The sequence below is a fragment of the Cyprinodon tularosa genome, unplaced genomic scaffold (assembly GCF_016077235.1).
Source record: "Cyprinodon tularosa strain WSP-4 unplaced genomic scaffold, ASM1607723v1 ctg41, whole genome shotgun sequence".
Classification (NCBI taxonomy): domain Eukaryota; kingdom Metazoa; phylum Chordata; class Actinopteri; order Cyprinodontiformes; family Cyprinodontidae; genus Cyprinodon; species Cyprinodon tularosa.
This window is the reverse complement of record NW_024039130.1, coordinates 1,680,451-1,694,607: the sequence shown is the minus strand read 5'-3', so window position 1 is coordinate 1,694,607 and position 14,157 is coordinate 1,680,451. Positions and strand designations below refer to the sequence as shown.

General features: G+C 38.8%; 1 protein-coding gene across 1 annotated transcript in view; it reads right to left on the bottom strand.

Moving 5' to 3' along the window:
• Positions 1 to 14,157, bottom strand: part of rsrc1 (arginine/serine-rich coiled-coil 1) — a 179,031-nt gene that overhangs the window by 7,654 nt on the left and 157,220 nt on the right. The window contains exon 8 of the mRNA XM_038298615.1: positions 678 to 784. Within this exon, the coding sequence (XP_038154543.1) occupies positions 678 to 784 (107 nt within the window). The remainder of the gene's footprint in view (positions 1 to 677; positions 785 to 14,157) is intronic.

Below are 14,157 nucleotides of genomic sequence, written 5' to 3'. Positions count from 1 at the left end.
TATATATATATATATATTTTTTTTTTATACGGACAAAATGTATATACTGTATATATCTCCCCATGCACCTTTTCAATCAATCAATCAATCAATCAATCAATCAATCAATCAATCAATCAATCAATCAATCAATCAATCAATCAATCAATCAAGATAGATAGATAGATAGATAGATAGATAGATAGATAGATAGATAGAAAGAAAGAAAATAGTGTATACTGTGTCATTTATGAAGCAGTTTAATCCTTTGGGTCCCTCTAGCCACATGGAACGTGAGTTTTGTAGGTTTGCTGTCACATGTTATCACCTGTATTTTAAACGCAGCCATGAAGCCCAGACAAATCAAATTCCGGCTCCTACAGACGACGGAAACATTTCAATAATGACCTCTGTGTTTTGGTCTGCGACTGCACAACCAGAAAGGCAAGCGGGAGGGAGGTGAACAGAGAGTCGGAGCGTCAGGACGGCTGCCGCCTGCTGAACCTTTTGTGTAGGGTGCTGCTGCTGTGGAAAACCTCTGATGAAACCTTCTCTGGTCATGAACAAACGGCATTGAATGGGAATGTTTGATTTGGTCCGGGCCGTCTCTGGACAGACGGCGAAATTCAATAAGAAACGGAGCAAAAGGAGCCTAGTAGAGAGTGAGGGGCTGGGAGAGAAAGAGAGACAGAACGCACCTTTGTGTCATCCCGGGATGATTTGAAAGCCTGAGGAACAAAGGAATCGCTCTCGATGGCCTCAATGTCCTTTATCCTTCGCACCTGCTCCTCCAGAGAGGTTCCCTCTGAAACAAACGTTAAAAAGAGAGGACGCCATGAACAGAAACTCATACAGAGAAAGACACACATGTTCTCAACCTACACAGAGTAGGCCATCCTCTGTCATGATCTGAAATACCTGGATTTCCTCTAGATTGGCCCTTTCTCTGTATAATGTCATTTGACACATACAGTAAGAGAAATCTGATAATCCCACTATTTTAATCTTGTGCCCCCAAGAGGAAAAGTATTTATGCTTGGCCAAGGACATGGACGTCTCCAAAAGGTAAAGAAGGGGAAAATACTAACAAGGTAATAGCTAGAGAGTGAATTACACTCAGATAATAGGATTCTAAAATAATCAAAATATGAACACAAACTCATTGCAGTGGAATTTCATTACGGGGAATAAATGTGATTAAGTTTCATACAGTTCAGACCTCATGTATCAGAGAGTATACTTCTCCGCCTTGTCCAATCTCACAAAAAACAGACACAAAGGGTTTCAGATCAATTACTCCTGGATATAAACACACCAGGATTTCTGCATATCAAATCACTTCAGGAATCTAAAAGCAGTCTTTTTTTTTTTTTAGGAGAGTGGGAGGGCAAAAATAGGTGTGCCGGGGAAAGTTAGCGACAGCGGGAAAAAAAGCCTGAATGTTCTCATTATTTTCCAGCTGTCAATCATTCTCCTGATCAGTCAATATTCACCCCTCTCTTTCCCATCCATCCATCCTCTCCTGCACTCTCTCTCTTTCGTCTCTCTGTCTGTCAATCCAGCAGGCGTCCGTATTTCTCCGCTGCATAGATGCAGGCTGTGGCAGTTTTCACAAATGGGAACCCCGTTAAGAGATCGGGGTGGAAGGAATCGTAAAAGTTGCATTTTGCTCTAAAGATAGAACCATATATTCATTTACTCATGAAACATGGGGACATGATGATGTGCTCGGAGACTGAAAGTGGGCTGAATTAAATCTCTTTTTCCAGCTTTAATTGCATGCTGTGCTACAATATTAGAACACAGGTTTATTTATTATTTACTATTAAAAAAACGAAAGTCAGTGTGGATTTATATCCTTTAAAAGTAGTTTCTAACTTGCTGCAATCAGTCAAAAGTATGTCTTGCACATAAATGATTCGAGCTCAGTCTGAATGAATAATTTCCAAGTAATGCAAGAAAAAAAATTATTAGATGTAGATCTATACAACTCATTAATAAGCTTCAGTCTTAAACATTTTGTTGTAATTCTGGGTGTCTGTTTGGGATTTTTGTCCTGCTGGAAGGTAAAAGTCTTCAAAAGTCTCAGTTCCTTTCAGTTTACATCTTATTTTCCATTATTGTCTTCTGTTTGGACCATCTATTTTCACATCAACTGGCTGGCTTCCCGGCTCCTGTTGAAGAGAAAGAACCCCACAGAATGATGCTGCCACCACCATTTTGCATGTAGGCCATTTAATTCTTTTTGAAGCTCATTTGTCTAGAGGACCTTCTTCCAAATGTTGCCTCCTGCGTGGTTTGTGGCAAACTACAATAAAAGTACCATCCTGCAGTCAAAGGGTGCTGCCATTTTTCGGGTCGGCGTTAGAGGTCTTAACCAGCGGTTAAAGAAACTTCTAATTTGTACCTCAATTTCAACTTTTTGATTTGATATAAATGACCCCTGGCCATTGTTTGTAAAGACGCTCTCTAAATTTGATTAGATTAGATTAGATGAGCTTAAAGAAGGTGCAAACAAGGAGGGAAAGGTGCATTAGGAATAATAAAAAAAATAAAAATACAAGGGAGTAACACAGAGATTTGAGGTGACATATGTACAGTCAGGATGGCTTATATACAGGTGGACTGACTTTTACATTAAAGTGTAGTAGGTAAGGTTAACTGTTCTTCATTTATTTGTTTTGCCAATGTTTGCTTCAATAAATGTTGTAAAATACACACAAGTATGCCAGGAAAATGTGTTTTAAAGTTTTAGTTTCAACAGAGATCTGACTTTTTGCCCATTTTTTTTTTTTTTTTGAAAAATGGAAGTAACCCATAATTCTAGCTGGCATGGAGAGCTTTCCTTTGATTGTACCCGTCATGGCTGGGCTGTTAGTTTAAGTTCATGGCCCATTTCTCAGTAGGTTCCAACCTACCTCATTGAAGTTTTAACATTTGACACATTGTTTTTACAAAATATCCCTTATTAAAACTCCACCACAACTTTATCCTTGATCTGTAAGCTTGAATTCTCTCTCAAACCTCTGTGCTCTGCAGAGAACAGCTGTCTTTATGCTAAGATTAAACCAAGGAGAGGCTATTTATCACGCAAGTTACTTTTGGTAGTAGGACATGATTTCATTTAGGCACCTGAATGCCATTATATGCCTCCTTTTCACATTTCTACTTGCAAAACAACTGGAAGACCAATCCCCCCACTTCATCACCAAGTCTACCACATCAAATCCCAGCATTATGCATGTAAGGTTGTAGCCCTCACCTGAACAAATGTAAAAAAACTTTAAGGGTTGTGAATATTTTTAAAACTCTGCATGTATACTCAAATACAGTATTCATTTGGAGCTGATAAAAGGATTTAATTCAATCCATTAGCAGCTACAGAAAGGATGTCACAACACATCTTCACGACTCCGACGTTTAATGAATAAATGAATATTTGGTCCAGCCTTCATGGTGAAATGTCACCCTCTATCATGCACACACTTTATTAAGCTTCATAATAGCACTTCAACAACTCTGGTCTGATTTTAATGCGCCGCAGAATTGGACAACTGACTGACGAGTGGAATTAAGCCGTCCTAAATGACAGATTATCGGCTTGTCATCTGGCACTGGGAGATGTGGCTCCAAAAATAGTCATTACCTTGACTGGCCTGCTAGATGGGAGCCTGAACACGGGACCAATATCCTCCTGGAGACCGTGGCCTGTCCTTCACATCACAGTCAACACTGTGCACACGTGTTTGTGTGTTTGATAGGAAAGTCACGCCTGTGACCAACCCGCAATTAATACAGCGTAGTTACTTAATTTTTTCAATTAAACCCCTCCCAACTTGCTGTGCTTTGAGGAGAAATGCCTTGCATAAACAACACCTACGCTCATGCATCTGTGCACACAAACAGACTTCTGCCGGCATCTCCTTGGCGGCTGCAGGAATCCATTAAGACCTCAGACTTTTTGACAAACACATTATTGGTAGATAAAATGACTTCCATATGCTGTTTGTCAGATGTCAGTGGGTAAAGATATGTATTTCACGAGAAAATCAAAAATAATGGACTTTGAGTGTGGGCCAAGCAAGCTCAGAGGCGGGCAAAGAAAAAAAAATCAATACTCCAGCTGGGCGAGCGAACTCTAAAGCTTGAGGAGGTCAAAGTTGATATTTAATATTGACACATTATCTGGAAAATTAATTTAACAGGTCGGCTCAATTGTCACCGCATTAGGAACGCTTCTCCGTCAGCGATGACAGGAGGGTAGAGTGAAAGCTGAGAGCGGGGAAAAGGAAAGAGATGCAGTTAAATGCAAAGTACCGGCTGCTTTATTTATGCTGAATGTGGGAATAAGGGTACGTCCTCGTTACCTATGAGGCTGCGGGCCAAACGGTGTGTCAAAATTGTCAGATTGGGTTATCAAAAACATTAGCACGTCTGTTTGCTCTGTGATATAAAAAAAAGATCAGAAAAAACAAAACATCTCATTACTGAAGTTAGTAAGATAGACAGGGTTACTGATGAGTGGCTAAAAATCAATTGACTATTGTTCTCTCTAAATAGCTGTTTGTCCACCTCATTGATTAAGACCTAAAGACAGGAAAGAAAATCAAACCAGCCAATGAAAACCGGTATCAAGATAGTCTCTTCAGTCCACAAAGGCAGTAGCAGTTACGCTTTGACACCAAAAGAGGGGGCTGTTCCACAACGCATATCCACAACACAATCTGAAGCCTTTGGGCTGCAGCCATGTTGTCTTTGTAAACTTGACTTTGCTGGAGAGTTTGTCAATCAAGCGTAGCTGAGCTGAATATATTGCTGCTGCTACTGATTAATTCCAGTAAGTGACTGCACTGACGAACCAGCTGAATAACCGCAGACCTTGTTGTTATTATGCGGGAAAGATAAACAAAACAGGAACTAACTTATTGCTTTATTGAGACATTTCCGTTATTTTTATTTAGGAAACTGAATGTAAAGTTATTTAATAAACATTTGAAATACATTAGTTATAAAAAGTGGCCCTTTTTTAAAATGATCTGAAGCCAAATCACTGAATGCAGCATTTAGTTAAAAAGGATGGCAACATATAAAGATGTGGTATCAATTTATTTTTCATTTCTGAATTTCTCCACGCACAACATGGCTGACCCATCCTGCCAATGTCAAAACCCAAGTCCTAAAAAAAAGTTTTAATTCTCTTACAAGCTTTCATTTGGACTATGTCAGACTTTTCCAGACTGCCTTCTAAAAAAAGTTAATTTGTAGCTTATTTTAAAGTTTGGATATGAAAGCTCAAACTTAAACAGAGGTGATGTTTTAGAGACATAGGACCTGAAAAAACAAATAGATTCAACTTGTTTAGTCATTTGTGCAATAAAAATCTCTGGATTCCCTCTATCTATATCCATTAAAACTTTAGTTTTCCTGTCAGTGAATCAAAGAAGCAAATATGCCCAGAAATCTAAACTTGAAACGCTTTTGATATAAACAAAGAAAAGGATTCACTAAATACGCACTACCTGCATTGATTCTGTAAAGGCATCAGAAAAAAAAAGCAGGAACAAAAAGTTTGAAGAAATTATTTTGAGAAATTCAAATAATTATCATGCAGACAATCGTACAATGATTAAAGTTTCAAAATGCAAATATGTTTTCATACTTATCCAGAACTGGAAAATGAATCAAAATTCTGAATTTTTTCAGACTGTGCAGGAAGATGTTTAAGTTTAAGATTTCATGTCTTGTTTTCACAGCTACACTCTCAGCAGTGTCTGTTGTTATCCTAGGTTTCAGTACTGTGCCCAGCCATCTCTCTCCCTGCACTGTAGTAAAGATGTGTAATTCAATGCTCAATTTAGGCCTCGTCTCAGTGGAGTTTTTTTTTTTTTTTTTTGCTTGCTAATTGATAGAAATTAAGCCATTAATCAAGCCACTAGCCATCATTCAACCCAAGGAAGATGAATACAAACTTTCATAATAACCACCTTCCCCATTTTAGCCCTCATTAGCATTAATTTTTAATGTAATTATGCTATTCTTTTACACTGAGCTCATAAATTACTGCTCTTTTGTTGCTGGCTGGCCTTGTAAAATCCAAAGTAATGCTTTGTAGTCTGATCTTTAAGGCAATTACTGGCTTCTTCACTCTTTTATCTCTCTGCATTTCCAATAACCTGCTCTCTAATGATTTATCTCCGCTGCCCCCCTCTCGCCATCACAACCCCCACCCCCTCTCCGATCCCCTACCCCACTCTTTCCGTCTCTCTCTCTCTCTCTGCACCAGTGGCCAAGTGCCCTGCTGCCAGCCTCCACCTCCGAAACCCCGTCCGCCTACATTCTCCCCATCTCTTCATCTGGGAAGCACACAAACACGTGCACGGATGCTTGCCTCCGCCACTCTAAACAAAAGGAGCGCGTTATCTGTGTGTGAGCACCCTAACTTTGTTTACAATATCCTTTAGTCATTTTCCAGCTTCATTAGCAAAGATCCAGCTCCAGCAGTGGCGACGACATCAGGGGAAGACCGCGGTAAAGAGAGACCAGGCGCTGCATCTCGCTCTCTCTGTCTCGGCTGGTCTCTGGTGGGCCTTACCTGTAGGCTAAGCTCGTCTTGTTTATGTAACCTCTGAGCTGAGTAGACTCACACATGCACGCATGCACACGCACACAAGACTTGGCATCAAACAGCTGAGTTAAGCTTAGCAGGGCTGTGTGCTGGGGGGGATAGAGGCTTCGGTCTAGCCCTGTTCTCAGCAGCAGCAGCAGCAGCAGCATCCTGCCCGCGTCTGAGTCTTTAAAGTGCGATTCTCCGGGCCCAAACAACGGGCAGCTGGAAAATGTGCCTGGGAACCGGACAAAAAACACAGGAAAAAGACAGAGTTTCTTATCAAAATCTGTCTAATGAGGATTCTTGATCTGCGCTAAATGTTTTCTTATGGTTAAAGATATATATGTAGTTTAGACAGGCAAGAATCAGAGCAACTAAAGTAGAAGTTTCTGTTGTTTCTTTTTTATATTCAAGTGTTTCAGAGAAAACTCATTTTATAAATGGGAATAAAACTGAGTTAACAGAATATTAGGTTTATGTAAATGATGTCAGTTGTCTAAACCAACCTGATTGATGTGGCAAAGTAAATACAGCTTAAACCTCCATCATCTACAAAGTTGTTTTTATCCAGTTACATTGGACGGTTTTCAGCATAAATGGTCTGTTTTAGGTTCTGCCAAAGTATCTCAATCTGATTTAATTATGGACTCCGACTTGGTTATTTATTTTTAATTAGAGCACATTTGCTGAATCAACAGAGCAGCCCCAGACATTCACACTACCAACACCATGTTTAAATGTAGGTGTGACACCCTAGATCTAAAATTTTGCTAAAAATTTTTTACCCTTTTAATCCATGATTTTTTTTTTTTTTTTTCAAAATGGAGATCAGACATTTATTCCATCAAAGTTGAGTGTTTTCATCATTGTTACCAGTAATTTTGGATTAATGAACTGTCCCAAGGATGTCGTCATTGCCTACTCTCTGTATAATAGATGAATAATAAGGATTGTAATACTTGCTTCCTTAATTATGGTAATATCAAAAACATTTTTTTCTAAAAACAGCTTAAGTAATAATTTTTGGATATATTTATTTTGACAAAAAAATGATCGATGATCTGAAAGAAAAGAAGAAATCAGTTTGAAAATTTTTTAAAGCACTTTACATGCTGTTCGGTCCTGTTATTGCCATTTAATTATCTAATATGTAGAAAAAAACTTGTCCTGTAATATATAATAAATGACTGATTTGCTGATTGACAGCTATCAGACCAAAGCTTAATTTTAATAACTACACATCTAATAGAGGAAAACTGAAGAAAAATGCAATACAAGAGTATAGCAGGTAAAGAAAACCAAAGAAATATGGAACCAAAGAAAGTGAAATGTACAGCACAGATGAAGGGACATAAAGGTAATCTAAGCAGACGAATTACTATTTGATAATAGTAATATAAACTTGAATTTGTATTGCATTCCTTCTATTGGACTAAATCAACAAAAACTAAAGAAATGAAAAAGAAAACACCCTGTAGATGCATAAAACACCATGGAACTCTTACCATTACAGTACTGGATAAAATATGAAAATCATTCCAAATCAAAAGCATTTTTTTTTTGTTACACTTAAATGTTTCAGATCAAACCACTTTTTATATTACATGCCTCATCTTCATCAGTTAATGGTCTGAGTTTATGATTAAATAAAACTTCTGCTATCACTTTTGACATAAAACTAACTGGATTTTACTGACAGTCAAAAACGGTGGTGGCAGTGAAATACTCGGGGCCCGCTTTGCCTTTTAATGATAAAGATAGCTCATTTGAAGCACAAATCCCGGAACTACACATTGTTTTTCTTTCATGTTATGACCATAATTACAGACTGTTGAGTAGATCAGCAATTCAACCTCCTAAAGAGAGCTCTGGTCTTTACAAGTGAACATACAGTGCACTTTACCATGCGTATCACAGCAATTTGGGACTTTTAATAATTGAAAAAGATCATAAACTGTAAACTGCTCAAACAATGTCACTGCCAACTGTGAAATGTTTCAACACTATGCAAAAAAAATTAAAAAGTTTCAAAGATTGAACTTATTGGCAAGAATGACAGGAAGATGTAAAGAAGTCACACTGGGGGCTTTTAAACCTAAGAACTATGAAGCTGTGAAACATGGTGGTTGTTGCATGATGATGGGGGACTTTAATGCTTTAAGCAATTGTAGCCATACATTAAAGTCACTGGAGGAACAAAAAAGAAACACCATCTTTAAATTCTTCACCTGAACTCATCAGCTATACTGTTGAATTCTGGACCTAGCATGGTGTTGGTTTAGAATCAAATAAATAAGGCTAATACTGTGCTGTGAAACGACCCTGTTAAATATCTACGGACGATGCTTGGAGCCAAAATATCTCTTGGGTGGAAACGACTGTAGAAGCTTGTAGATGGTATCAAATCAAGGATTAGAGATTTAAAGTTATAGTGGAGGATGTTCTTTTTCCGCGTGGATCATCAAAATAAGTGGTCCTCCTAATTGTCAATAATTTAGGTGATGTTTACATAAGGCCGTCCTACGTGCTCGTCCTCATTTTCACTTACCGGTGGTGAGTCTGACATAGTTGAAAAATTGCAAATCTTCTTTCAGAAAGTACACTTGTATGAGCGATGCAAACAGCAACTTTTAAACAGAGCGTGCATAAGGAGAAATGGGCTTGTGCATGCTCTCACACACATTTCATAGACATTCCCTCTTGGGAGCAGGTACAGGGTTGTGCATGTGCATTTTTTTTTCAAGTGGAGAGGGTGGGTCTCTTCAAAAATTTGAGATGATTCTTCACCATATCTTTAACTATCAAAGACAGTGGGTGCTATTTGTACATTGGAGATAATTTGTTAATCTGACTCATAATTAAGTAAAGCAAATATGACCTGAATTCAAAATTTAGCTCATAGTTACAAATTGTAAGGTAATTTTAGACCAAAGCATTACTGAACATCTAATAAGAACTTCAAATGCAGATTCTTTACCCCATTATAACATAATAAAAATGTAAACAACATGGTGCTCACAGATGGTTGCGGCGTTTTCTGACACCTTCCTAAAATCTGTGGTCGTCAGGGTCAACGGGTCATGAAAACAAAAAAATAAAAGGAAGGAGACTTCTAGCAGCCCAAGCCAGATGTCCAAAGTCTGTCCCAGAGGAGCATACTTGGATGAATGTATGGGTTTGTAAGCTGGAATATGAGTGGGGCGATGTCAATTGACAGAGCAGGTGGCCGAGCTATTCTAATGTGCGCTCCCTCGAGACCCTACCCACCGTACGTCTACCCCATTCTTCTTAAAGGCTGCCTGTGTCTACAGCGCGTGCTATAGCAGCGACGCTCCATTCAGCAAAGCAGGCCAAGTGATCCCATGTGGTGCTTACCTTGTTATCAGTGTCAAATGGTCTCTGTGGATTTTCGTCCAATCCTGTCACAATCAAAAAGGCCTGCCACGAATACTCTTGTTTTATTCGTGAAACTCAAATATTGGAACAACATCGAGCTCAAACTGTCACAAACCTTGATTTGAGTATTATTTAAACTCAGACTTATATGATCTTATATGATACCTGTTTGGAATCAGGAAATAGGAGCAGCTGGGGACTGAGTGTCTCAAATATACACACTTTTGTTCCATCTCCTGTTGATAGTGATCTCCCACTCTGCAGTCAATAAAGGTCTGAATGATGAATTAAAGGCCTAAATAACCTGCTAATGACAGGATGACACAGCAGCCACGCGTCAAGCTCAGATATCAGCGTCCTAATCTCTGCTCGTCCCTCCTCCGTCACTCAGCTCACTCGGAGTCAGTGCTCTCAACTGACCCCATCTATACTCAACAGCCATGATAGCAAGGCTGAATGTGCGTGTCTAACTTCACTTTGAAGGTAATGACCATTTGTCAATTTTTAAAATAATGAAATTTTTTAAAGCAGGGATGCAGCTTTAATTGAACAGAGCTGGTAATTTTACCGTCCTGTGTCAATTCAATTCTAGCAGAAAGATTCTTTGATAACCAAGAATTTAAGGTATTTTTCTAAGATCTACTTGCAGTGGTCTTTAAAGAAATGCGGTTATGCAAGTCTTTGCTTCTGTTAGTAATTATGATCTCTTAAGTTTTAGAAATGAAGAGAAATATACTGGAATAATGAGTTTTAAACAGTTATGGAATCATTCCTTTTTACAACATATAAGCTATTCAAAATAATTCTCTAGAAATATGGTCTTAATGCAAATTGAAAAAAACAGAATGAAGTAAATTACTATGGTTTAAAAAGCAACTTGTGTACCCTGCCTTTTTTCTCCAATGGCTGCTGTAGAAAGGAAGATATCACCAAAGGCAACAACAGGGCATGTCAACGTGAGGGTGGAGGTTGGTTGAGGACCCAAATGCAAAGATGAGGGAGGTAGGTTTAGTGAAGTCAACAGCAACAGAAACAAAATCCAGGAATCAAAAACCAGGAGACATCAGGATAAAACACACATTGGGGGCCGAGTAACAAGGAACCAGCATTAAAGAGCTGCACAGTGAGAGTAAATATGGGAGACGGAACAAAAACTGGGGTAATCAGCTGATATGGAGCACGAGTGGAAGGAAGTGACTAGAAGGGAGCTAGGGGAAAGGAGACAGACACAAGGTGGCAGCAGAGAGCAACTGAAGACTGCTTAAATATAACACAAAATGGAAAATAAATAAAAGATAAACAAAACAGAATTACTTAGGCTAAGTTCACACTGCAGGCCTTGATGCTCAATTCTGATTTTTTTGCAAAATCAGATTTTTTTACGTTGCCGTTCATATTTCCAACTATATGCGACTTGTATGTGATCTCCTGTGTGAACTGCAGTCATACAACGTAAGTGTCCCAAGTGGACTGGGTCGGATTGGAAAAAAACGGATCGGTGTTGTTCAGACAGCCATGAAAAGATCTGATTCAGGTCGCATGTGGGACAAAAAATCGGATTCGGGTCACTTCAGGCTGCAGTGTGAACGTAGCCATATATAACTAAAAACTAAAAACTCAAAGTCCGAAACCATAACAGGATAGGTAGGAAACAGAGGGAGGAAGGGAGGAAATGGCTAATAAATTAGAGTAGACAGACAGAACTAAGGTCAAATTTAGTGCATATCTGAGTGAGAAATAAACAGATGCTATTAGATAGGAAGAGAGAGTTATGTTCTTTTGAAGCTTATGCTGTGATATTCATTTATGCATATACCTGTAAAAACAGGAACCTAATTTCCTGATTGGTAAGCACTTTCTCTTGTACTCCATTCTTTTCATTCCCCACCACCCTTTGTTCTCTTTGGGTTTGCCTGATATTTGCTCTTTATTTTAAAACCTACAAGGATAAGCATTGCAACAATTCAGTCTAGAAGAACTTAGATTTCCTCTCCAGAGAGACAATGGAACTATGGTTCATCAGGGTGGTGTTTAGGATAAAAAGCTACAGTTTCACAACCACCAGACTGTTGCTCTTATAACAAAACTCTGTTTCTGTGGCCCACTTCACCTACACAGTTTTGAAGGGCTTCTGGTGATTTCCATTTTGTAAAAGATTTCATAAAAGACATTTTGAGTAAAGGTTATATTCTGCAAACGTGGGTTTCTTAGTGACCGAGCATAGATTCGTAACCACCTTGGGGACGTTTCAAAGGGATATTGAATGATCAGTGTAATAAAATGCAATTATGTGACTAGTATATGATCTGCTTTAGGAGGCTACTTAGGAGTTATTAAGGTCTAATCTATGGTCACAGGCTCTCTCTCACGTTTCACAAGAGTCAGCATGGTTAAACTGAGAAGAAAGCCACAAACAGTGGCCTTTAGGAAAAATAATACTGTAGTATACGTGAGACTTGAGCATTTGCAAGTTTATTTAACCTCCAGAAACAGAGATTTATCGATTTAGATTCACAGGTACCGACAGGAAGTAGGGTTGAATGAAATGGCGTTGTGTGGGTAGAAATGGGAGGTATGAATTAGGGAAAGAGCAAACTGACCCTGAGTGTTTCTGACTTACCCCACTGACCTGCCAGAACAGTGATGACTGCAAACATAAAGAGCTAACCAGAACCAGCTGGGTGAGCTTCCCTTACAGGTGTGCGTGTGTTTTTTTTTTTTTTTACTTTTGAGAAAGAGGAAAAAGAAAAGGAGAGCAGCATGAGTGTTCACCGATGTCCTCTGTCTGGGCAGCGTCACAGAATCTCGTTAAACTGTGACGTTTTCACAGGCTGAGCGGTGAGGTGTTCAAGATACCACAGCTACTTTTTGAGTCGGCTGCTCGCAAACAGGTTTGGGCGGGGTTCCGCATTTTATTAGATTTTTGTTTCCAATTTGTCTCATTTTAAAGAAACATTTTGCATTCAATACTTTTCAATTCTGAAAAAGTTTCTGAATATCAGGATTAACTTAATTTTTGTGTGCGTAGTCACTGATTTGGCTTTCTTATTAAGTAAAGTCTTGTTTTAGTGTGATTAAAAATACAGCGGCCGCCCTGCCCTTTACCAGAAATAACAAGCATTTGACTGCATTAACTTGATTTTAAACTGGGCTGCATGTGTGTAAGTGCAGGGGGGGAAAAAGTGCATTGGTCTCCATTTTTCTATCCCAGGCTGGTCAGCAGCTCTTTCATGAACAACTCTATAATTAGGAAAACACCAAGCAACTAATTACTTAATTGGAGCAAGGTCTTTAAAATGAAAATGATGTAATCAGAATCCTGGAAATGGATTCGATTTTAACAGACTAATGCATGAATGTCAGTGGGCGCACACACAAACACACCGCCTGACCTACAGTCGCCTTGACAAGTAGCCATCAAGCAACCAACTCCTTCCCCTTAGTTGAGTTGTAATTGATTCTCCCTTTAACTCTGCTGGCTCCTGGCGGCCTCTATATGTGTGTGTGTGTGTTTCCTCTCTGTGTGGTCTGCTGCGAACTATATATGTAAAGGTCATGGTCATGCATGTGTGTGTATGCTGTGTCTGAGTAGTAATTAATTAGGCAAATGTTGCCCACCTCCTCTCCCACTGACCTCAGTTGTGGACTAACAACCTTGGCAATGAGATGAACATAACACTCCTTTGGAGAAGCCATATATATAATATAATTAATATGACAATGTGTGAATATAAATCTATAAATCCCTTTGTATTGATCTTGACCCTTTATGGTCTATGGACATAAATGAATGAATAAGTGCAAGATAACGCATCATTTTGAGATAGGTTTGTATTCTTGGCAGTTGTGCAAGTTGACTGGTTTATCAGTAGAGATGCACCAATCGGATACCTGAATCAGATATCAGAGATTTGATGTTGAATATTAAAGATCCAATCCAATGTATGATCCAATCTTGTGGTTCAATTTGCATGTTTTCTAAGCCAAAACACGTTTTTGGGCTCCTATATAAAGCTTCGAACTCGACGCTAATTCTGACTTTATGAATTGAAAAAGCTTCCTGGATGGGAAGTGAAACGTCTTTAAACTTGGAAACCAAGTCCAGTGCATTTTTTTTTTTTTTACTTTGTTGGAACGAGTATGACCTGGATGACTGAAAATCTTTACCAGCATAT